Here is a 25,887-nt window from a genome sequence, read left to right on the forward strand (position 1 = left end):
AGCTTTCTCTATGTGGAATGTCCTGTATGTGATCTTTCTCTATAATTAGTGATTTTCTCTGGAACCTAAATTCTGAAGCTCTTCTTCATCACTGTTCAGCTCCATGATATCAGTACTGTCTACCTACATGGCTAGTGTTTTATTTCTCTTGGGCACATTGCTCTTTTTAGATATATATATACTAGTAAAAAAGCCCCGTTTCTGATGCAAATGAAACGGGGGCTAGAATGTTTTCTTTTGTGTGCATGTGGGAATGTGTGTGTCCCTGCCCTCTGGCCTCTCTCTCCCCTCCCCCCTCTGAGTCCTTCACTGTTACAGAGCCAACGATTTGATTTCGTGCTCTGCTGTTTTCCTTCACTGACTGTGTTACAGAGAGGGCGGGGCAGACACTCATAGGGAAACCGGATATCTCGCCCCCTTCACACTTCCGGCTGGAGGCTTCATAGAACGTTGGTGTTGCCTTTTATATATATATTCACACTTCCGGCTGGAGGCTTCATAGAACGTTGGTGTTGCCTTTTATATATATATATATATATATATATATATATATATATATATATATATATATATATATATATATATATATATATATATATATATATAATATATAGGGACTTCTTGTCCCTTGGTGTATCTTTAACGGTAAGCTGCGATCTTATTCTCTCTCATCAGTCAAACTTTGAGACTTTTTTTTAAAGAGTCTATTCTCCAGAGACCATTGGTAGTGGATTTTATTTCTTTTCCATGCTGCCATTTCACTTTTCTCTACAGTATTGCTTCCTGAGGGCGCTCAGGTTGTCTTTACCAGATTCTTTCTACATCTTGCTTGAGTATGTTATTGTGAAGAGTTACTGTCTAGAATCAGGCTGTGTGCGAGTTCACTTCATACAGTTTTACTTGCACCTTTACAGGGAGCTCTTAGATCTCCCCCTCCTTCCTGCTTTTCATCCTTTTATCTGCTCCCTGATGGGCGAGATAGCTTCCCCTGGAAGGTGTCCCTAGAGGGTCACAGGTGCATTTGTGGTTCTTCATCGTATCTCTCTTCCCTGGGAAAGGATGCAGCAGTTTGAGAGGTTCTACTGTCTCACACTGTGCATGTGTCCATTAGGTAAATACCTAAGTTTCATCAGAGCTTCCTATTCATTCATAATGTTTTTCATTTCTGCATACCTCATTTTCTGGTTGGCAGGTATGGTAATAGGTGTACCATTCATTCTCACCTTTACTTTTCTTACTCTAAGGTTAAGCTCTGCGTCAATAACCATGTGCAGTGTATCCTCCTGTTGTCTCCTCGTTGGTTTTGAGGTCTTTAATCATATACTACTTTCTGCTCCTTTTGTAGGTTTTATAGCCCTATCACTTACAAATTGATTTCTGAGCATTCATTGGTACCTCCCTTCTCATGGGTAAGCTAAGATTGACTGTTCTCATGGGAATAATCAGTGTTCTCCTTGTCCTCCTGGTGTGGTTCTATGGTTTACTATTTCCTAAGAGGCTGGTCTTTTAGGGAATTTTGCTTCACTGTATCTGCTTTTTTTTGTAAGCAATATTTCACCTTAATTTATTTGTCTAATGCACACAGCTTCTCCTACATTTAGAGTTCAGCTTCTCAGTTACAAGCCTTCAATCCCATCCTCATTGGATACTGCTTTGCTACATCCCACTAGCAGAAGCGTAGCCAGGTTTTGATGTCGGGGGGGGGGGGGGGGGGGGAGCAGACCTTTTGTAAAATAGGTGCCAGTGCAAAGCTGAATGGTTGATCTCCATTTCCAATCTTATACCTGAAGTAATGGATTCCACATCCCTGGACAGGCTACTGAGCCCTATTTGTATGTTCAAGCCTCAGTGAAGGACCGTTGAGTGGACCCTGATTCTGAAATCACAGAACCCTACTGCAGTTGATTTATATTATGAAATTTCTCCTTAGTTTGGATCTTGACAGATGCAGTAGAAGTATCTCTTATGGCCTGGCATTTTTCTGATGCCCTGTTGATCACTGAAGCTTTGATGTTCAGCCGAGTGTTCACAGTCTGGCAACCAGAATCTGGAAGAAACCCTTCCTTTTGGAAGCTATTTTCTCTTAGGTGCTGTATTTTATCACAAAATCCATAGAGAATATTTCAACCTTGCCAACTGTATTTGGTCATTTAAGTACAAGTATTGATTTAGCTTATGAATTCCCGGCTGTATGTGTTTTTGGTTTTGACCTGTGTTAATTCTGCAACTTGTTAATATAGATTTGGATTGTAAGAAAATATTATTACTCTGTCAAGAATAAGCACCATATCAATCTTCTTTTGCTCCCCCCTTCAGATTACCTGAGCATTCTGGATCCAAATGACTCAGCAGAAAAAGCCCGAAATGTCTTAGCTGTAGAAATGTCCCCCGAGGAGCTGGCAGGGGAGCAGACTATTCATCAGACACCAACAAGTCCCTTATCGACCAGTAACTTTTTTCTAAAGAATTGGGGTAGTGAGATCAGGTAAGACTGTCATTCTGCCATGTTAGTTCTCTTAAGTTTGCCTCAAGTTTAACTAGTTGCTGCTGATTTTTCTGTATGTCAAACCCGGCTGATGAATATGATCTGCACCTCCACTCTGATTTCAGAATGGCTATTTGGAATGCACAGTTACAGATTATTCTTTCTAGGACTAACACGAGGCAATAGGAAAGCAATGGCTAATATCATCAGGTTCTGGAAGTCATTCAAGTCTACTGGTATTTGTTGTATCCAGTGCCTGAGTAAAATAAGTCAAGAAATGCATTTGATGAGCGCATGATCTGTATATGTTGTGTGTTACAGAAGCTCTGGTTGTAAGTGTCTACAAGTGACTTTGGAAGATGGGGGAGAATTGAGTTGGGAGGGGAGTGACAGTATCTGGATGGTGGTTGGGTGCATGTGGATGTGTTTGGGGTTATGTGGGTATGTGTTTTTTTGTGTACTCCCTTCCCTTCCCCCTCCCCTTACCCAAGCTTTCAAGCCCTCTTCTACTGCCCCTTTGTGTACACACTTCCACAGCTGCCAGTGGCAGTTCCATGTCCTCTTAAAGCTTAGATGCGTGATTAGTCAATCTATGAATGAAATGAAATTTTCTGCTGGTATTGCCGTGGATCCTAGAAGCACTGGTTTTCCCATTCTTCCACGTCACTTAACCCTCCATTGCCCCAGGTACAAAACAAGTATCTATATATAATATATAAACCGCTTTGATTGATTGTAATCACAGAAAGGCTGTATATCAAGTCCCATCACCTTTCCCTTACTGGGTTTATCTGACTACTTGTCCTCTGTTACTCCCCTGTCTGTGACATCAGTGCCTTAGTAGGGCCAAAAGACCCAAACATAAGCACTCCTTTTTTCCTTTAAAAAAATTTATCTTTTTTCTAGTAAACTGAGTGCATATGTTTTCCTGACCACTAGGTTACTCTTCCTAAGTGGAGGAGTAGCCTAGTGGTTAGTGCAGCGGACTTTGATCCTGGGGAACTGAGTTCAGTTCCCACTGCAGCTCCTTTTGTGACTCTGGGCAAGTCACTTAAACCCTCCATTGCCCCTGGTACAAAATAAGTACCTGAATATATGTAAACCACTTTGTATGTAGTTGCAAAAAAAAACTCAGAAAGGCGGTATATCAAGTCCCATTTCCCTTTCCCTATTTGAGATTCTACATGGAATGTTTCTACTATTGGATAATCTAGATGGAATGTTGCTACTACCGTGTTTCCCCGAAAATAAGACACTGTCTTATATTAATTTTTGCCCCCCAAAATGCGCTAGGTCTTATTTTCAGGGGCTGTCTTATTTTTGGGGGAAACATCGGGGTTGGCCCACCCGCCCTCTGTCGCTCCCGAAACTAACCTTAAACGCCTCCTTTCACCTTCACAGCAAGCAGCAGCAGGGCAGGCCACTCCTTCCTTCCATGTCCCGCCCTCGCCTGACATAACGTCCGCGAGGGCGGGACACAGAAGGAAGGAGAGGTCTGCCCTGCTGCTGCTTGCTGCAAAAGTGAAAGGAGGCATTTAAGGTTAGTTCCGGGAGCGCCGGAGGGTAGGTGGAGGGGGGGGGGCCCGGCGACCTGGGGTGGGGGGGCAGCCTTGTCCGGCTCTCGGCGGCCCTGCTTTCAAACAAAAATTTGCTAGGTCTTACTTTTGGGGGGAGGCCTTATATCTACCAATTCAGGAAAACCTCTACTAGGTCTTATTTTCGGGGGATGTCTTACTTTCAGGGAAACAGGGTATTGAGATTCTGTTGCTACTATTTGAGATTCTACATGGAATGTTGCTATTCCACTAGCGACATTCCATGTGGAAGGACGTCAGACTCACAGAAACAAGCCTGCGCGGCCGCATTGCTGATCTGCAAAGGCAGGCTTCTACATGGAATGTCGCTAGTGGAGGAGTAGCCTAGCGGTTAGTGGAGTGGACTTTGATCCTGGGGAACTGAGTTCAATTCCCACTGCAGCTCCTTGTGACTCTGGGCAAGTCACTTAAACCCTCCATTGCCCCTGGTACAAAATAAGTACCTGAATATATGTAAACCGCTTTGAATGTAGTTGCAAAAACCTCAGAAAGGCAGTATATCACTCGTCCTTCCCTACACCCCTTCCCGTGCACTCCGCTCCATGGATAAATCCTTCTTATCTGTTTCCTTCTCCACTACTAGAAAGCACGAAGGCAGACGGTCTGCAAACTCCAAGATGGAAAACAAAAAAAGCAGATCGTGTAGAAATGAAATGCAATTTATTTAAACAATACAACAATATTTATATGAGTACAAACAGCCCGACACAGGCCGTATTTCGCCCAACTGGGCTGCTTCAGGGGCTATACAGAAAATCCTTTGTTGCCAAATATAAGGCAAAATGTAGAAATCATGCATCAAGGGTTGGTTTGGAAAAAACCCATGCATCAAGGGTTGGTTTGGAAAAAAACAGCTGAGTCAGAGATTTCAAAACGTGATCCACTGATATGGAGCCAGTGCTTCGGTCACATATCTCTGGGTTTGCTGAAAAAAACCCAGAGATATGTGACCGAAGCACTGGCTCCATATCAGTGGATCACGTTTTGAAATCTCTGACTCAGCTGTTTTTTTCCAAACCAACCCTTGATGCATGTATTGTTTAAATAAATTGCATTTCATTTCTACACGATCTGCTTTTTTTGTTTTCCTTCTCCACTACTGCCAACTCCAGACTTCGCGCCTTCTGTCTCGCTGCACCCTACGCCTGGAATAAACTTCCTGAGCTCCTACGTCTTGCCCCATCCTTGGCCACCTTTAAATCTAGACTGAAAGCCCACCTCTTTAACATTGCTTTTGACTCGTAACCACTTGTAACCACTCGCCTCCACCTACCCTCCTCTCTTCCTTCCCGTTCACATTAATTGATTTGATTTGCTTACTTTATTTATTTTATGTCTATTAGATTGTAAGCTCTTTGAGCAGGGACTGTCTTTATGTTTGTGCAGCGCTGCGTACGCCTTGTAGCGCTATAGAAATGCTAAATAGTAGTAGTAGTAATATCCAGTCCCATTTTCCTTTCCCTAAGCAACTTATCACCTTCCTATTTTCTTGTTATGCTTCCCAGTGAATTTAGCCACTAAAACTGCTATTATTTTTTTTTTGTGGGATTTATTCACTAACAGTGCACAGTAATGATTAGTGTGCATTACCTACCACAGGGCCCATTTTATTTCTGTAGGCCTAGCAGAAGATAAGTGGTCATTTGTTCATGGTTAACATACGCTAATATCTTTCTGCACAGGTACAATATGGGAGACCTTTTACAGATTATAGGCCACTACATACTATTTCCATAAATCTGATATAAGAGGAGATGGAAGATATGTGAGAAAAAGATACCAGTGTTAGTCATTTCAGGTGATGTAATGAATGTTAAAATAAATGTGAAGTAGAAGAAACAATGTCCACCCTGAATCTGCTGCACATGGTACTTGTCCTCAGTCTGCACATATTGTAAAATGAAGTGCTCAAGCTCATGTAGACTGACCAGGTCCTTGTACCATGGAATAATCTTGTTAGCTTAATAGAAGAAAAAAAAAATCCCTTGTTCTGTTCAAATGGTGATCATAGGTGCAACTGCAGTTAGAGGTGTGAAACCAGAGACATTTGTTTTATTATGTTGATCCCAGCTATGTGGTTTAATTGTATGACTGCATATTTCTGAGCTGATAGCTTTCTATTGAAACCAGTTCTGAGAAATTGTTCTTTGGTTGTGTGCAATGCATCTGTCAGATAGAAAATGTATAGCATACTTAGGGCAGCAGCTATCATTTTTTTAAACAATTGTTCCATTTCCTTGTATAACTGTTTTGTGTTTATTATTCCATGTGGTCATTGAAGACTTACATGTATCACAGAAATACCTCTCATGAGTTCAGCTGCCATCTGCTGCCTGCTTGCTCTGTACAGAATCTCTTAACGTTGCATTCCCTGTCCAGATGGTGACTTGTTTTGTCATGGATGTTGGATTGCAGTTTGGCTGGAGAAATAATCAGGCACAAAGAAAATTCCTCTTAATACAAGAGTGTTCCTGTTGTTCTAGTATTATTAAACTCTTTTTATTGAAGTTTGAGTAAATACAACTACTGCAAACAACATACAGAAGGAAATTCCCCTCCTCCATCCCAACCCAAGAACAATCCCACATCAGACAAATACAGCATACCACAGAAGAAGAATACATATCACAGTCAGAGGCCATAACTTTTGGACCCCCAACCAACAGCAGCAGACGATAAAACTCCCTAGAGCTCAAGACTCACTTGCAGGATCTGAAAGGTATCTGAAAATCTATTAAAAACTTGACTGCGCGCTGTAGGAGAGATCTTCTGTAAGTAGGCTCTCCAGACAGATAAAAATCTTTTCAGCCATCTGGGAGATAAGTGAGACCCAAATGATTCCCATAACATCAGAGTTAAGCCTGTTCCTCCAGTACCAGTTTGAGGGTGGATAGTCAGACAATCTGTGATTCAAGATATATTTCTTCCCCAAAATACAAGATTTACTAATAAATAATATGTCCCCAAGGCTTCTCAAACCCATGACCTTAGTCGAACCCAAAAGAACCTCTTCAATGGAGAGTCGAGGACGATAGCCCAAGACAAAATGCAAGTTTTGAAACCAAGCATCCCAAAATGCTGTAATAGAACTGCATTGCCAAATGCCTTTTAAAAACGGAATTGTGCCCTACCTGACACTTCTGACAGCTGGGGGCCTCTGTGCAGCCCACCAAAAAAGCTTGATGCTGCAAGAAATATGCCCTATGAATGGTACGAAAATGGCACTCCTGTAACTCTGCACTACAGGCGACATGAGGGATTGCCCAAACAGCGTCTGATATGCAGGAAGCACGAAGAGGCCGTCCCGTTCCCACAACACCACAAGCCGCTGAAAATCCTTCAAAGGTGTACCCCTAGATAATTCCCCATAGAACCAGAATACCGAGACCTGGCCTAAGGCATTCCCTTCCTAGAATTCTTGCAACTGAGCTATAAACCCAAGAGTCAAAACTATGCCGAGGCAAGGAAGAGATATAGGGAGATAATTGGATATAGGCAAACCGGTCCACCAGACTAGAACCACAGTGTTGTTGCAATTCAGAGAAAGTGAGAAATGTTCCGTCCTCTTTAATGAGATGTTCCAAAAGAGAGAGACTCTGGGCTCTCCACCTCCTAAAGCTGCCATTCTTCAGCCTGGGCAGGAACTCCGCATTGTCCACCAAGGGAAGTTGAACACTACTAGTGGGCACCTGCTGCCACCAAGGTAACAGTTCTCTCCAGAGAAGCCCACAAGGCTCGAAATAACAGACTTCGTTGTATCTAGGAGGGCAACTGCCCCAGGTCAACATGAAGCATATAGTTAAGATTCCATGGATGGAAACGGCACATCAGTAAAAATCAGAATTCAAAAGCCAGTCCTTTAAATGGCACAAAATATATGCCTGGTTATAGCATTTCAAATCCGGGATGCCCAAACACTCCTGTCTCCAAGAGCTAACCATATGTCATCCCATTTTGGGTTCTCTTCCCCCACCCCAACAAAATCACGCAAGAAGCCTTTGCAAGGCCTTGATATCTTCATGCAAAAAATGGAGCGGCAGAGACTGAAACACATATAGAGCCTGTTGTTCTAGAGAGGACAGTTTGAAATCTGTTTTGCAAACCTAGTGGTATTTGTATTGAGGTTTGGTTTTAGCAGTTCCTACCCTAAGATTTCAATTACAAGTCATGATTCCTGGTACCAAAATCATGGGCTAACGTAGTGACTTAGTTGATACTTACCTCAAGGGTAAGCAATGGCTTCCCTGGACCTCCTTGTCTATTTACTTTTCTTCAAGAACTAGTCAAAATATTTTAGAAACTCAGCTATGCTAACTTCTTTTACCACATTTTCCAACATTGAGTTCCAAAGCTTAACAATTCATTGAGTGAAAAATAGTTTCTCTTGTTTTAAATGTACTACTTTGTAACTTCATGGCATATCCTCTAGTGTTTGTTTGCTCATTCAAAAAATTGCAATCTGTTTGTGTTTACCTGTTCCCATTGCTCAGCATTTATAGAGCTATATCGTATCTCCTCTCAGCAGTATCTTCTCCAAACTGAAGGCCCCAGCCTCTCTAGCCTGCACTAACTGCACTAACCACTAGGAGTAGCCTAGTGGTTAGTGCAGCGGACTTTGATCCTGGGGAACTGGGTTTGATTCCCACTGCAGCTCCTTGTGACTCTGGGCAAGTCACTTAACCCTCCATTGCCCCTGGTACAAAATAAGTACCTGAATATATGTAAACCGCTTTGAAGTCTCGGTGGCCATTTTGAATCTCGCCGAGACCATCAGGCTGCATACAGGAGGATGGACAGCAGCGCGCTGGGCAGGAAAGAGGGGGCTCTTTCCTGCCCCGACGTCACTAGACCACCAGGGAAGATCGCGTGAGTAGGGAGAAGTGGTGACAGGGCCGGGGGGAGGGATTCGGACAAGACGCACCGAAGCACCTAGGTTTTAGAGGAGGGAAAAAGGAAACAATTTTTCCTATTTCCCTCCTCTAAAACCTAGGTGCGTCTTATGGTCCGGTGCGTCTTATAGTCCGAAAAATACGGACTTACCCCCTCCCTTTTTTTTTTTTTTTTTTACAAAGCCATGCAGCAATACTGACACAGCCCATTCACTTTGAATGGGTTGTATTGGCATTACCGCACTGGCAGCTTCTAGCATGGCTTTGTAAAGGGGGGGTAGTTGTTTTGATTAATAATGTGATGCAGTGTAACCTGTAAAATTTCTATTTTTTAATTTGATCAACATGAAGGTTGTATAATTTGTGGGGGGAGGGGGGGTTAATTGATTGATATTCACTATAGTTATGTTTTAATTCAGTCTGGCAGATGTGTTTCTGAATAAGTTATAATGGGTCCCAGATGAAGAACATTACAATAGTCCAGGTGTGGGAGGATAGTCATTTGGACCAAGAGGGCAAAAACATGTTGATCAAAGTAAGGCCTTTGAAGACGCAACTGCCTAAGCTAACAAGTGTTACGCCATAACTAATGAACTTGAGAGTCATAAGACAAAGAGGAATAAAGCAGCACACCTAAAACTCTGGATTCTGATTCAGAACCAACCGGTTAAATCAAATTTGATCATGTAATCGCTATTGCCAGTTGGCCCCAACACTATTAACATTTGCACCAAATCCTGCATTCCACTAAGGATTAGGTCTAAAATAGCTTACTCTCTCGTTGGTTCCTAAAGCAGTTGCTCCATGAAGCAGTCAGATATTTCATCTAGGAACTTTACCTCTACAGCAAGTGGCATAGCCAAGGGTGGGTCTGGGTGGGCCCAGGCCCACCTAGTAGCACCACACCTATGATGTGGCTGGCAGGGATTCCCAAGCCCCACCAGCTGAAACCTCTCAACAACTGTCCCTCCTGCATACCTTGTAAATAGCAGCACAAGCAGCAACTGATACATACTGCTCGCACCAGCCCCACAGCCTTCCCTCTGGTGTATTCCTGCCTATGCGGAAACAGGAAGTTGCATCAGTGGAAAGGCCATGAGCATGTGTATGAGTTGCTGCTCGCTGCCGGTGAAAATCTGCTATTTAAAAGATATGCAGGAGAGGGAGGATGTTTGAGACACCTTATGGCATGCAGGTGAGAGAAGGAGAGACCAAATCACCTGTGGGAGGGGACTGGGTTCTTCTGCCCACCCAAAATTGGGTGTCTGGCTACGCCCCTGTCTACAGCACGTCATGATATGACATTTATCCAGTCAGTAGTATACAAGAAAGAGTGCTCATGTAACAGCAGTACTGCGTTACGTTTTTCAGTAGCTTGTAAACTTTACGTTGGTAATATATTTAGAATTGGGCATGTCAGCTAGATCCAGTTCATGTTGGTGTTCTATTGTGAATTGCTTTTGGCTATTTTTAAGGAATATGGTATAGAGATTTAATAAAGGAATGAAAACCGTACCTTGTAGCACTTCCTTGCTGTCAGAATTTAACACTTTGATATCCTCTTATAATAGTACTCCTCACAGTTTCTTAACCAGACCAGTCCCAGATGTGTTGTAGATCTTTATAGACTGCAATTCATTTTTTGCTTTGCAGAAATTCAGTGTTGTATTTGCGAACAGGCAAAGGAAGCAATGAAAACAGGAAGAGTGTGTTTTATACCACAGATGAGTGGGAGATGCTAGACCCATCCCCCAAAGAACTGGAGGAGTCCTTGGCACATGAAGAAAGGAGAAGAGCCTCAGCTGAAGGAAACAAAGGTACAAGCACAGGTTTTTTTTTTCTCTTTACCCACACGCATATACGTCCTATTTGACAACAAATTGAACTTGAGTGTATGTGTAAAAGTATATACATGTATAGCCCTACCTGCTGTTAGTACCAATGTGCTATTCTTAGCTCTGATTGAAACCACATGGTGCCTTCTAGGTCTTGCAAGATCTGCAGGGCAATGCATGATTAAAACTGTAGAATTAATGGTGTACTGGAGACAGCAGGAGGTAAGTATGACCTGTACTCTTGTTGACTTGGGAGAGGGGAGCAGAGGACGAGTTAGAGGCTCACAGATGGAGAGGGGAAAGGGTCAAATAGAGGACTGCTGAAATGGGGCAGAGTGAACAGAATAATGCCTTGGAACCTTTTGTCATACCCCCCCCCCCCCTCCTGCCAGCACAACCCTTTCTGGACCTCAGGTTTGAAGGCCATGTAATACTACATTTCCCAGGATTCTCTGTTTATTTCTAATACCTAATTATTTATATTTATTGAGCATGTATCAATCACATCAAAACAGCAATAAAACATAATATCCAGCAGAAACAGAAGAATTTGATGATAACAAGCACGATAGGGCTACCCACCTCATTTAAGTAAGTAACAAAAGGCCACCCCTCACCTTCCCTTCCCTCCTCTCCCCCCCCCCCCCCCCTCCCAACCCAATAGGCTTGCACCAGAGGGCTACACATTCATGCAAAAGAAATAAAACGTAGAAAAGAAAACAAGATGATACGTTTTTTTATTGGACTAACTTAAGACATTTCTTTTTGATTAGCTTTCAAAGGTAACCCTTCAGATCGGAAATAAGCAAATGTTGACAAGTATCAGAATATATAAGTGAAACACAAAAGCATTCCAATGACAGTCTCACAGGAAGAGGGTGCGGTGGGTTAGATAAGAAACAGGGTGAGCTGGGTGGAATTTTATGGTTTATAGTTGGATAGAAAGCCCAGGTCTTTGAGTCCTGTCTGATGGGTGTCAAAGGTCTTACAAGTTCCTGGTTTGTCTTAAAATTTTCTTTTAGTATTCTTACCATAAGATCATTGATGTTTTGTGAAGTACTAAACAACAAAGGTGGCATCATGGTTGGCATTGAAACGTTTAATAGTGTGTCTGTGTAAACTGAGCCTCATCTTTAGCATCTGGCTTGTTTCTCCAATATAGCACCCTTCTTTACACTTTTTGCATTGAATGATGTATACCACATTTGAGGATGAGCATGTGAAGGAGCCCCTTATGCTGAATGTTTTTCCCATGTGAGTGATTGTTTTCCCATGTGATCCTGTGAGATGTGCTGGCACAGTTTGCAGCTAGGTATATTGCAGGGACGTGTGCTACACCACTTTGTGCAAAAGAAAGAAAAGGCAACCACTCAAACTAGGAAATATTCAGTACCCGACTGTGGGCTATAGGGGTGAGCATCTCCCAAAAATGCTTCTAGACTTATTGGAAAGCATGGCCCCTCACTGTAGCATTTTTTCCATCTAATACCTAATTATAATTATAAATCACACAGTTCCTTAAAGTGCCACTGAGTGAGCTGCAGTAAAATACATGAGCAATATTACAGAGAAGAAAAGTTTGAATTGGCAGATGCTTAGCTTCTTTTTGAAGAATTAATTAAAATACACTTTTCCCAAGTTCCTGCATTTTCCTGCTTGCCTGCTACATGAATGGTCTGTAAGATAATCTTGTGCGGCCCCAAAGCACTTATAAGAGGAACATACTATTTTTATACAACTCTCACTAATTAGGTAAGAGTACATACAGTATGTTTCCTGTGTGCTCATCTGTTCATAAAGTTGCTGGGATGTGCAGTCCTGTAATTACTACTGCTGTAGTTATTTTAATCCACGCTACTCTGTTTCTCATGGTAGTTTTATAGTAGGGCTTTGAAGTTATCACTAAAAGAACAATTGATACCTGGATCTAATTGACTCCCTAGAACGCCAAAATCTGGCCTTGTTTCAACATGGCATATCAGCAGCTGCTAAATCACTATATAATTGACTTTCTATAGTAAGTATATTGAGGATTAGGTGAGATGTACAGTACAATAACGTACCAGTGCAGGATATACAACCTTATACTTAAAAGTAAATTGCTACATGTCCTAGAATTCTTAAAATCTAGGATGGCTTCACTAGTGCTGTTTGTTGTGGACAGAAACATGCTGTGCTTGGCCACCTATTCCCCACAGAGTAAAATGTTGATAGTTTGTGCTTGAAGTGTAAGATGCATTAACTGAGGGACATGATGCAGCTAGTGGTGACCACTTAGATGTACTTACATGTCCTTTATCACACTGTTCAGTGAAAAAGCTAGCGGTTTCGTAGGCTGCGATACATTTTAAAGCAGTGGGTGTCAAACCTGTCCTAGGGGATCACCAGCCGGTCAGGTTGTCAGGATATCCCTAATGAATATGCATCAGATAGATTTGCATGCCTGTCACCTCCATTATATGTAAATATCTCGTGCATAGTCATTAAAAGGGGCGGACTGACCATTCGGGCAACCGGGCAGTGCCCTGAGGGCCCAGATCAGTGGGGGGCCCAATGCTAACCTCCCACGTGACGCACTGGTGCCTCTCCTGCACTGACTAGCCACTTGACTATGTGAAGCATGCAGCATGCAATTCTCTTTCCCTCTCCCTTTACCTTGTGCTCCGCTCTGCTCCTGTCACTCCACGCCCGCACCCCCCTCTTCCAGACTCCTCGGGTGCTGACCACGACTGGCGCTGCTGTTCCTCACAGCGCTTCTGCTGGCACTTGGTGCTCTGCTCCTACTTCCGCCTTCTGTCAGTCACCAGTCCCCACCATCCTGTTTCCTCATGGTGCCGCCGATCATGCTTTCTCTCTCTCTGAGTCTTTTCCCCGCGGCCCCACCTCTGCTGGCACTCGGCACTCAGTGCCTACCTCTGTCTCCTGGCTGTCAGTCACCAATGACCCCCCCCCCCCCCCCCCCGTTTGCTTGCGGCATGCAGGAAAGACCAAGGAGGTTTAACAGACAGGAGGTGAAGTGACGTCAAATCGCTGAAACCAATTAGGTTTGTCTGAGTTTTCCCTTACCCGCGGTGCTGTCATCCCCGTATACTCAAAACAAAGTAAACAAACCGATGAGCTGCTGCATCTATGTTGTCCTTTATTATTGGCAGCATTTTTATTTAATCTCACATATATTTTGCCAGCTTGTGCAGAATACGATGTACACAGAGAAAGCATAAAAATGGGATAACTTTTCATTCATAAGTAGAGTAGTAATTTGTTAAATCTTATTAATCAGTGGTCAGTTGGAGGGGCTGGTTACAGGGACATCTAGCATGTGTTACATTCGTGCAGAGATTTTTTTTCTCCTGGTAATGGGCCACTAAAACAGACATCATGTTGTGAGAATCAGGTGCTTAACATTCAAGAGTTTCTATTTATTTATTTATTGATGACAGTCATATCCCACATTCAACATGTATCAGGTTGAAACCTGGGAGCATTTGAAAGCTTTTTCTTTTACCTGTGCCTAGATGGTTTGTGGGAACTTGCTCCTTCTGTTTTGAAGAATGCAGTGGTATATTATAAAAATGCACTTAATATTGTTTATTACTATTATTTACTACTGGTTGATATACAGCAGAAGTTAACCAAATCAACTTCATGCTTTGTTATATAATTTTTAATAGCATTCTTCTCAGTCATTACCCAAATACAAATAAAATTATAATGTTAATTATACGACTGTGTCTGCCTCTAATGGTAGCTTTTGTTAATTAAAGCCGTGTCAGAAAAATATTTGCAAGTGCGATTTTATTATGCAGGCAAACAATACACCGCCAAAATACAAAATAGCAAGCAGCAAGTATTAGTCGCCAAGTTTATATAAAGTTGATTATTTCAAGTGGAAAATAAATCTGTTGGCTGCCTGCTGTGTGAATATTACATCACTGTTTAATTTTTGCTACCAAGTATTACATATTTAGGGCACATGCCTTAAACATTGTTTACATTTGTTTATCTAGACCTTACTTACACATGGTATTGCTTATTAAACCCGAAAGCAAAACCAAAGTGTGGTTAAACAATTTGGTATAACCTGTGTTTATGGCTTTACTTGTTATGAAGTGCTTTGAGTCCTACTGATCTATACATCTGTTGTGTTATTTTGGCGGGTGGAAACAGTTGGGCTTATAGGGAGGGAGGGGAAGGGTTCTTGGGGTAAAAGTAAAAGTTTTTTATTGTGCCATGTTGGATGGTTTACTGTTTCTTTTTCCTTGATCTGTATGAAGCTTATCAACCAACATGTTTTGCTTTTAATAAAGATGATTAAAACATAAAAAATAAGTTTTGGATGTTACTGAATTCTATTATTCTGTCTTGCTATATTTCCAGTTTTGGTACAGTATAAGCCATCACAAGAACAAAATATAAGAAAACCAGTGGGCTGCATTAGGGGCTTATAGCCCATTTAGTTATGTTTCCACAAATGAGAGATCTGTTTGACAGAAAATATTTTTATTATTTTGACTTATAAACCACTTATAAACCCTGAAACATGCTCAAACAGAATAATCCATTTGTGTATCTAAAAGGTAAAGTTCTACAAAACAGATGAAGATGTGATTACATGTGCCCCAATGAAAGGAGAGTTTTAATTCAACTTCCATTTAATTTCAATATATTCCATCATCTTTATAACACCAGGCTTCCCAAGGCAGATTACAACAACATTTACCATCAGGAAACAGGATATCCTTACTGAAATGTGGTCATCTGTATTGTATACAGTGTATTTATTTAGTTTTTAGTGTAGAAAAATGAGCACAAAATACAGAGTTTAAAATTGCTGTTTCTAGCAGCTATAATAATTTTTTAAGCTGTTTTAGTGATATTCAGTTGTTACTTCATGATATTTATATCTACACTAGTAAAACATGCCCGTTCCTTGCGCAAATGAAACGGGCGCTAGCACGGTTTCCTTCCGAACCTCCCCCCACCCTACTCACCCCTTCGGTGTTCTGAAGGCACTGACCGCCATTGTTGCGGACCTCGGCACGCCACCTTCAATCTGCTGAGTCGTTGGTTGTGAAGCCACTGACGCCATTGCTCCGCCCTCGACGTCATGACGTTTGACGCGAGGGCGGGGCCCCAACACAGTGTTTTCGGTGGCTTCACCACCACGAAGGCTTCGAACCGGAAGGAAGTGCCCGGAGGACCTGACAGTGACGTCAGTGTCCTCAGAACTTTGAGGGTGAGTTTTATTATATAGGATATGGGAAGCTTTCAAATAAATTAAAAAACTGTCCAATAAGTTGAAAAAAAACCCCCCCCAAAACCTTTGTCCTCCATCTTTTAAGGCACTGCCTATCCAATTGAAACAGCTTTAGACTTGTTACAGATGGACCAACAATTTAAAAAAAAAAAAAACGACAATGTGGATGCAGCAGCTCATAGGTTTGCTTGCTTTGTTTTGAGTAAACAGGGATGACAGCTGCGCTGGGAAGGGGAAAGTCAAACTGTCCTAATTGGCTTCATTGCTTACAATGGATTAGATAGACTCACTTCCACTCTTGTTTATTAAACCTCCTTGGGAAGGACACCACCAGAAGGCTACAGCTAGCTTCAATTGGCTGATGATGCAGGAGCTTCTCTCTCCTGTGGCCCGCCTCCCTTCAGAGATGACCTCCTTCCTCCGCAAGGGCAGGTCGCAGCAGAGGGAAATTAAGTTCCGGCGTCAGTTGGACCTCAGGTGACATTACCTCTCCACACCAGGCACCAAGCAGTCTTCATTGACGAAGAAGTTGGCAATGTGTTCGGGTTTCAGCTTCTACTAGCCTTGAAGCCTTGTAAGAAGTAAGCTGAGCAAGCACCCGCCACCTTGTGGAAAATTAAGGCAAGTCACACACACACACCTCCCCCTTTAAAAAAAAGCTCAGCCCGCCCCAGAGTTTTTTGTTAAAAGCAGCAGCAGTGGTGATGCTCTTTCTATGTGAGTTGGCTGCACTTTCAAAGTTGCAAGTGACGCTGCTCCTGACCTGAGGCTGATTCCTATCCTTGGACTTTTTAAAACAATTTTCTTTTTTTTTTTAATTGGCAGGTAGTGGTACCAGAGGGCACTGCAGAGGCTGCAGCCTAACACAGCAATTTCTCCCAAACTAAAAAGGGGAATCTTGATTTTGTTTCATTCTGCTGCGCTGAATGAAACAAAATAATCAAGGTTCCCCTTAGTTTAGCAGAAATTGCTGTGTTAGGCTGCAGTGCCCCCCCTGCCAATAAAAAAAAAAGAAATTTTGTTTTAAAAAGTCCAGGAAATGGAATTATGATATTAGTATTTGTTCAGGCTCAGCTCAGTCAGCTCGCCTGGTGCTTTCCTCAGGGAAGGGAATCCTTTATTATTCTAAGGGAGGAGGGGGTGCGGAACATTATTTAAATAGGAGAAAAAAAGAGTTCACTCATTGGGTTCATTAATTTAATAAAGACTAGGGGAACTGGCTTGCTTTTACTTGTATAAAATGGTACAGTAAATTTAGTGAGATTATTATGAGAACCCCTTACAATTAGAATTCAACTGGAACTAGCAGATAACTAAGTAAATAATGCTGGCCATACTGTGTGTGTACATTTCCAATGCTGCCTTTTCCTAGGAAGGTCCTTGTTGGTGCTGTTATGGAAGGGTAGATTTGTGTCATACAGGTCCCGAGTGACTTTTGTAGGGTTTTGTATAAATTCATAATATGCCTGCTGCTGGAGAGAGGTTATGTTGTTGTGTTCCTTAGATTAATGTTTGGTTTTCTCTTTTTCTGCTCATGATCCAACATGGTGGGAGGGAGGCAGCACAATGGGGAATGGGGCACTGGTGGCGGCAGCAGCAAGGCGGGGGGGGGGGGGCAGAGTACTCTCAGTCCGCCCCTGGTCATTAATTATTTAAATGGGATTACAAAATAGAAAGCTAAATTAGAACAATATCCCAGGTCAACAAATATCATAAATGTGACTCTTTCCTGTGTGTCAAAACAGGAAATCTATTTAAAAAATGTGATGGTGTTCAGAAAACCACTTGGTGATTTTTCACTTTCAGTCACAGTGGTTTTCTGAGCACCTTCACAAAAAGTTTTAATATATTTCTTTTTTGATTACTAGGAAATAATCATATTTATGCATGTTCAATAGAGAGATCCTGAAAGTCTGATTGGCTGGTGGTCCACTAGGGCAGGTTTGAGAACAGGGTCGTGCCAACACGGTAAGCGAGGTAAGCATGGCAGGAGGGCGCCATCCTCTGGGGGGCGCCCCGCCGCACCATGCTTACCTCGCCTTCTTCTCCCCAGATCCTTTTCCTTTTTTAAATTTCTGACGTCAGAAGAAGGCGGGAACTGAGCGAAGGGAAGACTGACGGGGCGGGGGAGCGCCGCCTCCTTCTCACTAACGCTACGCTGCCGCCGGACAGAGGTAAATTTAAACAAAAAGAAAAGGATCTGGGGAGAAGAGGGCGGGTAGTGTAACGATCGTTTTCGGAGGGGGGGGGGCGGGTAGTGTAGCGATCATTTTCCGGGGGGCGGGCGCGGGGCCAACTGCAGGGGGGTGCTGGAGACCCTAGGCATGGCCCTGTTTGAGAATCACTGTTTGAAAGGACCATCCACAAAGATGATGTTGTACAGAAGCTTTAGAGATCTCACAGGCCTGAGGAAGTAGCTTATGAAATATCTCAAGATCGTTTGCTGCAACATCTTTATGATTGGTTCTTTAAAATGTGTCACAGCCTAAAACTGTTTTCTCAAGGACTAATATTGCCAGGAACCCCAAACCAGTGGTTCACAAACCATATAAGGGAGTTGCATGCCCATCCTCCACTGCATACATGAAACTCATTCATAATCTGGCTGGTGGTTCCCTTGGAGAACACCTGCCCTGAACTGTGAACCTGTTATGGTATTTCAGTATGTTGTTCAGATATTGATGTTAGCCCATATTAAATCTATAGGGTGCCTAAATGCGAGAGTGTAACACCATTATACCATAAATTTCGTTGGTTGCCTGTTGAGCCATGACTTATCTTTAAATTGTGTGCTCTGTTCAGTCTTATTGTTCAAGGTTGAACCAAAGCTATAAGACTCATCTTGTTCACCTATCTGCAAGAAACTGTAACATCAGGAAAGCAAGTATGCAAATAAAGAAAAGAGAGCCAATACAATAAAACAGTAAAGACATTTTTTTTTTAGATACGTAAGTGATAGGTAAGTGGTATTGTGAGGCACAAGGCTGAAGGGGAGAAATATGTAGAAGGTGATAAGATTAACTGCTTAACAATTTCTGTTCTGTGTTCACGTTGAAAGGCTTGGGGGTAAGACTGCAGAAAACAAATGGTAGTGGATGTGTAGTAGACTAGGACCAATTCTCAGAAGACTGAGGAACTAGCTAAACTAAAAATAGACAAAGCAGTGGGGCCTGATGGGATACATCCAAGGAACTATGAGAAGTTCTGGTGACTCCGTTGCCTGACCTTTTCAGTGCTTCGTTAGAGTCTGGAGTGGTCCCTCCACACAAGAACGGAAGGACTTGCAGGCATGTTAGCCTGACCTCATTGGTGAGTAAACGAATGGAAACACTTCAGTTTCTAGAACTGAATGGGCTGTAGGACCTGAGGCAGCATGGTTTCATTAGGTCTTGTCAGACAAATCTGATTGATTTCTTTGACTGGGTAACTAAACAGTTGGATATGGGAGGGGTGCTAGATGTGGTATACTTGGATTTTAGCAAAGCCTTTGACACGATACTACATAGGCAACTGATAAACTGAGCCCTTGGTAAGGGCTCTAAATTGACTGGGTGAAAAACCGGTTAAATGGAACAAGAGGGTTGTGGTAAATGAAGTCTGCTCTGAGGAAGAGGATGTTATCGGTGGTCTATCGCAGGGATCTGTCCTTGGGCCAACTCTCTTTTTAATATCTTTGTGAGTGATATTGTGGAACGATTGTCTGTAAGGTTTGTCTCTTTGTGGATGATACCAAACTCTGTAGTAGGGTAGACACCCCAGAGGATGTAGATAGCATGAGGAGGCATCTAGCGAAGCTTGAAGAATGGTCCAGAAATTGGCAATTAAGATTTAATGCTAAAAAATGCAGGGTCATGAACTTGGGTTTCAAAAATCCAAGGGAATGGTATGGTATAGAGGGTGAAGTACTTCTGTGTACAAAACAGCAGGACTTCCCATCTGATGATCTTAAGGTGGCCAAACAGATAGAAAAGGTGACTGTCAATGCCAGAAGGATGCTTGGGTGTATAGGGAGAGGAATGGCCTGCAGGAAAAAAGAGGTGATAGTGCCCTCCTTTAAGTCTCTGGTGAGGCCCCACTTAGAATACTGTGCAATTTTGGGACCTCGCCTACAAAAAGATATAAACAGGATGGAGTCAGTCCAGAGACTAGAAACTGGTCAGTGGTCTCTGTCATAAAGCGTATGGGTACAGACTTATAGACCTCAATATGTATACTTTGGAAGAAAGGTGGGAGAGAGGGGTTATGATTGAAACGTTTAAATATCTCCGTGGCATTAATGTACAGGAGGTGAGACATTTTCAAGTGAAGGAAAACTCTGGAATGAGAGGGCATAGGATGAAGTTAAGAGGTTATAGGCTCAGGAGTAATCTAAGGAAATACTTTTTTATGGAAAGGGTAGTGGTACGTGTAGAATAGCCTCCTAGTGAAGGTGGTGGAGAAAAGGACTGTCTGAATTTAAGAAAGCGTGGGACAGGGATGTGGGATCGCTTAGGAAGAGGAGGAAATAGTGGATGCTGAGGATGGGCAGACTGCATGGATCATTTGGCCCTTATCAGCCATCATGTTTCTATCATGGCTAGACATTACTTCCCCTCCATAAAAAAATGTAGTAGTATATAAGCCCAGTTTATCGAGGCAGTTTGCATATCAATCGGCAAAATGGTGGAACTCTTTGCCTTTTCATATCAGACGACTTACTGAGTATAAAATATTTCGTAAACGGTCACATTTGTTCTGAAAATTTGTTGCTTGTAAAGTGTTGTTTTGGGAAAGTTGATGTAATATCCCAAAGATTGCCTGGCTTCTTTTATTATGTAAATCACGCTAAACTCAGGCTATTGTGGGTTGTGTATATTTTCTTTCTGAATCTCTTAAGTGCAGAATAGGGTGTGATGGGTTACTGTGTGATGCATGCAATATAACCTCCTCTGATTAGTTATTGTTAGCTATATCAGGTGTGGGGGGTGCATCTCCAGTTCTCAAGGGCTGCAAACTGGTCTGTTGAACTTGTGCAAGATATATTTGCCAACAGTGAAGCAGTGCATGTAAATAATCTTGCATATGCATTAATGAGGTCCTGAAAACTAAGGGGTCCTTTTACTAAGGTGCGCTGAAAAATGACCTGCAGTAGTGTAGACGCATGTTTTGGGCACGTGCAGAATCATTTTTCAGCTCACCTGCAAAAAATGCCTTTTTAAATTTTTCCGAAAATGGACATGCGGCAAAATGAAAATTGCCGCGTGTCCATTTTGGGTGTGAGACGTTACCACGGTAACTGGGCAGTAATGACCTACATGCTTCATATGCTACTTGGCATGCGCCTAATAGACACGTCTGAGAATAAAAATTATTTTTCAGATGCACGTATCAGACATGTGCCAAAAATGAAATTACCGCAAGAGCTACGCGGTAGCCAGGCGGTAACTCCGTTTTGGCACGTGTTGGGTGCGCTTAGACGCTTACATAGCTTAGTAAAAGGGCCCCTAAAGCAGTTTGTAGCCTATGAGAACTGGAAACCCTCGTAACAGGGATGTAAAGAAGTGATTTCTTTTTGACTGCCAAGCACTGAAGTTCAGTGAAAGAAATTTGGACTTCTGGAACTTTTCCCTGCACTATAAGATTCTCTATAAGGCTGAAGTAAATATGTTTTTTTAATTCATCTGTTTATGCTTATATACCTTTTTAAAGATTTGTACTCAGATTCCAACATAACATTTTAGTGTTAGCCCTGTGTTCCCCTTCTGCCAACTTAACTGTGGATGTCTTGAAAATTCTGCACAGAAGAATGTAAAATTAAAATCTTCAAACCTGTGTTGGCATCTGCCAAAGTATCAGATACTTAACTTTTAGAAAGGAAGTGCAGGTCATTTCTATAAGATCAATGGAGGTTATTCTGCCTAACAAATTGTGTTTTGAATAGGTGTGACAAGTTCAGCTTTTACATTTGATTTTGGACGAATTCAGTACAAAGGGAAACGACCTTTGAGAGAGATGATCACCTCAAACAAGAACAAGCACAGCTTTGAATCAGCTGCAGTTGAATGGGTTTCTAGTAATGGCAGCAAAGGTACATCGGATGTTTACCTGAAGTTTCAGAGCCAGCAAGAGGAAATAGAAAAATTAAAGAAAGATCTCGCCAGCCAAAAGGTAACACTTTTTATACTGTTAACAGATGAGAATAAAGTGGCAAGATGTGGAAAGCCCCAAGCAGTTTGTGCTGACAAATTCCTTCATCACCTTATTAGCGTTATGTCAGAGTGATTCATATAAAGATGTAATTTAGGAAAAAATTAAGATCGACTTGTGGCAGCACGTGGATGTTGGATGTTTCCCATTATTCAAACATAGAAAGATTGTTAAAGATATATATTTAATAAACATAGTCATGCTTATCTCCTGTAGCTCTTCATTGTGTGTTTTATGCAAACCTGTATTTATTTATTGCATTTGTATCCCACATTTTCCCACCTTTTTGCGGGTTCAGTGTGGCTTACAAATACGTTATGAAAGATGGAAATATAGTTTGTTACAACTCAGTTATGGATTACATTGTGAGGAGTTATGCGAGACAAAGTCAAGTATCATTGAGGAATATAACAATGGAAAAGATCAGATCATTGAGACATTGGAAAGGAAACAACGGGAAACTAAAAGGGGCAATATATAGTGACAGGAAAGCATTTGGTGTACATTTTCTGTGAGTAAAGGTATGAGTGTGGTGAGAAAAGCAGACCTTCAAAATGAGTTCTGTGACTTATAAAGAGGTTCGTTCGTACCAATTTATTTTCCTTTGAGTAACATAGTACATGATGGCAAATAAAGACCTGATCAGTCCATCCAGTCGACAGTCACACTCAATATCAATTAATGATTAAACCAACAATAAATGTGGTCTAAAATACTTGATCCTGGTCCTTTTACTGTTTTGGGGACATAGGGCGTAGAAGTCTGCCTGGCACTGTCCTCCAATTACAGGAGTTGCCTCGAAGCCCTCTCCAGTCCATTCTAAATTCTTGTCGTGTACGGGACATAGTCTGTAGAAGTCTGCCCGGCACTGGCCTTAGTTCTTCACAATTGGAGTCACCATCTAAGCACCATGGGACATTTCTCCCCTGTAAGAAAAGTACCCAGTTAACCCGTGTTCATATCCAGTCACATGTTTCCGGTAAAGCAATAGATGCTCCTGTATAAAACAGCAGTCCTCTCTAGGTAGTGCTAAACATTTGATTTTTGGTTTTGTTGCTTCCTCATTCAGTCCTTATGAGACCATCTTTCCTTTTTACCACAGATAGGTTTTTAGCATTTTTGCAACACTGAGTAATAAAAGATGTCCACTTTTTGTTATCCCATATTAAAAAAATTTATTTTTCTCATGCTTGAGCTGTATTAGTTTTTCACTTCTGTCAGTGAGTTCTCTGTTGTGCTTCTGTTCATAGTTGGGGGGAGGGGAGAATTATGTAGCCTCGTTGAGCACTAATATCTCTTTAGGAATTAAGCTCTGGAGGATATAATAAAAGTTGCTAGTATATTGGGGATTATAAAAGTTCCTGGAGTAAAAGTTTATAAGCTGTTGAGGTAGACCTGGGGAAAGCCACTACTGATCTCTGAGGATAAGCTGCATGGGACCTTCCACTTTTGGAGACCCTGCCAAGGTACTTGGGATCTGGATTGGCCATGGTTGCAATCAGGATACTAGGCTTGGTGGACCTTTAGATTTCATAAGAGGATAAGAATTGCCCTACTAAAACAATGCAAATCTGAGTTGCAGATGGCGGGGTGGAGGAGTCCAAATGTTGGATTAGAGCAACACTTTGGTAGTACTTCAGCTTTAGATTAATATTGGAATGTTTGTAAGTACAGATGCCCCTAACAATCGGTCATGTTGCATTCTAGGATAATTTTCCTATAGCAGCCACCCCAAGAAATATTGTAGGACAATCAAATCATGTGATCTTTCTGCATATCTTTTATAAGTGTGCTGTGAATCACATTCAAAGAACAGTGGTGGTCCTGACAGGTTATTCTTCTGCTGGTCCAATATAAATTATGGCGCAGCGAACAGGAGAGAACCTCTACGGAAAGTCAGCAAACACAGGAAAAAGTAGAGGCTGACCCAAAGACGCAGGGGATGTTTGCTTGAAAATACTTTATTCAGAACATCAGTTGGATCATCTTTTGGTCAGCCTCTACTTTTGCCAATATAAAGTATCACAGCTTACAAAAGAATTCAGGTTTGTTTGTTTTTTCAGATTAATATAGCTACGAGAACCCTAGCAAGACCATGTCTTTTTGGAGATCCAAGAAGTCAAAGAGAGTCTTGCACAGATCCTTTGCCACTGCTGTTAACTGATGCCTCCTTTCTTTTTTTTTTTTTTTTAAGAAAAAAGGTCCACTGCCCAATTTAAAAAATGGATTACATTTCACTGATGTTTCCTAATCAGTATGTGAGAAATTCTAAGAAGCAGTTATTTCAGACCTGGCTCTTATGATCTTTTCCCAGTTGATTTTGAAGGACACCTAGCTGCTGGAAACATTTTATTCCTGGATTACTGATAAAATGCCATTTGGATCTCATTTCTTTCAGCCTCTAGTTGAGTTCCTGTATTTAACTGTTTTCTACATCTGTTTTGGTCAATAAACATGTGAATAGAGTCGGTCAGTATCTGGCTTTTCTGATGTTATGTGAGGAAGTCCAATGCCTGAGGAAATTAAAGTTATAGGATAGGAAACACTGTCTTTTACGGATTGGGGACTGGCTAAAATATAGAAAACAAGACCCTTCTTTTCCCATAAAGAGAGTAATAGTAAGAGTGTTCATGCAGAAAAGAAAAGAATGTTCTTTTTTCAAGTCATTTCTGGACTTTTCCCAATATTCATACATACGTTCAGTTTATTTCATATATTTATTAATTTTTAACTTGGCACTTAAATGCAGTAACCCCATGTTAATTAAACACATGTAATTCATAAGTTAATGTGAACTAAGCTTTTTTTTTAATGTGCTCTAAGAAATGTCAAAAACTGGAAGCAGTGCAAAGAAAAGCTACAAAAATGGTATGAGATTTGCATTGCAAACCGTATGAGGAGGGACTTGCCGACCTGAAAGTGTATCTCTTGGAGGAAAAGAGAAACAGGGGTGACATGATAAAGACGTTCAAATATTTAAAAGGTATTAATCTACAAACAAACCTTTTCAGGAGACGGGAAGGCCATAGAATTAGAGGTCATGAATTGAGGTTGAAGGGGGGCAGACTCAGGAGTAATATCACAAAGTATTTTTTCACAGAAAGGGTGGTGGATACATGGAATACCCTCCTGTGGGAGGTGGTGGAGATGAAAATGGTAATGGAATTCAAACGTGTGAGATAAACACAAAGGAATCCTATTTAGAAGGAATGTATCCACGGAATCATAGTGGAGATGGGGGGCAACACAAAACCAGTGCTGGGCAGACTTCTCTGGTCTACTCCCTGATTGTGACTGAATAGATATGTATGTGCTGAAGTGTAAATTTTAAGTGGCTTCAACATTGACTTCAGAAGTTTTAGTACAAGAACGGTGCTGGGCAGACTTCTACGGTCTGTGCCCTGGAAATGGCAAGGACAAATCAAGCTCGACTATACATATAAAGTATTGCATACCATGTAAAATGAGTTTATCTTGTTGGGCAGACTGGATGGACCGTACAGGTCTTTATCTGCCATCATTTACTATGTTACTATGTATACCAAGTAAAAAAAAAGTAGAGTTCTCCAGGGATTTCTGTTGAGACTAGTGCTTTTTAACATATTTATAAATCCCTTGGAAAAGGGAGGGATTAGTGAGG

General features: G+C 41.7%; 1 protein-coding gene across 1 annotated transcript in view; it reads left to right on the plus strand.

Annotated features, from left to right (window-relative positions):
- TBC1D2B (TBC1 domain family member 2B) overlaps positions 1-25,887 on the plus strand; it is a 158,064-nt gene that overhangs the window by 92,589 nt on the left and 39,588 nt on the right. Inside the window, 3 exon segments of the mRNA XM_030188140.1 lie at positions 2,317-2,485; positions 10,623-10,786; positions 21,982-22,208. Coding sequence (XP_030044000.1) covers positions 2,317-2,485; positions 10,623-10,786; positions 21,982-22,208 — 560 coding nt within the window.

The sequence above is a fragment of the Microcaecilia unicolor genome, chromosome 1 (assembly GCF_901765095.1).
Source record: "Microcaecilia unicolor chromosome 1, aMicUni1.1, whole genome shotgun sequence".
Taxonomy (NCBI): domain Eukaryota; kingdom Metazoa; phylum Chordata; class Amphibia; order Gymnophiona; family Siphonopidae; genus Microcaecilia; species Microcaecilia unicolor.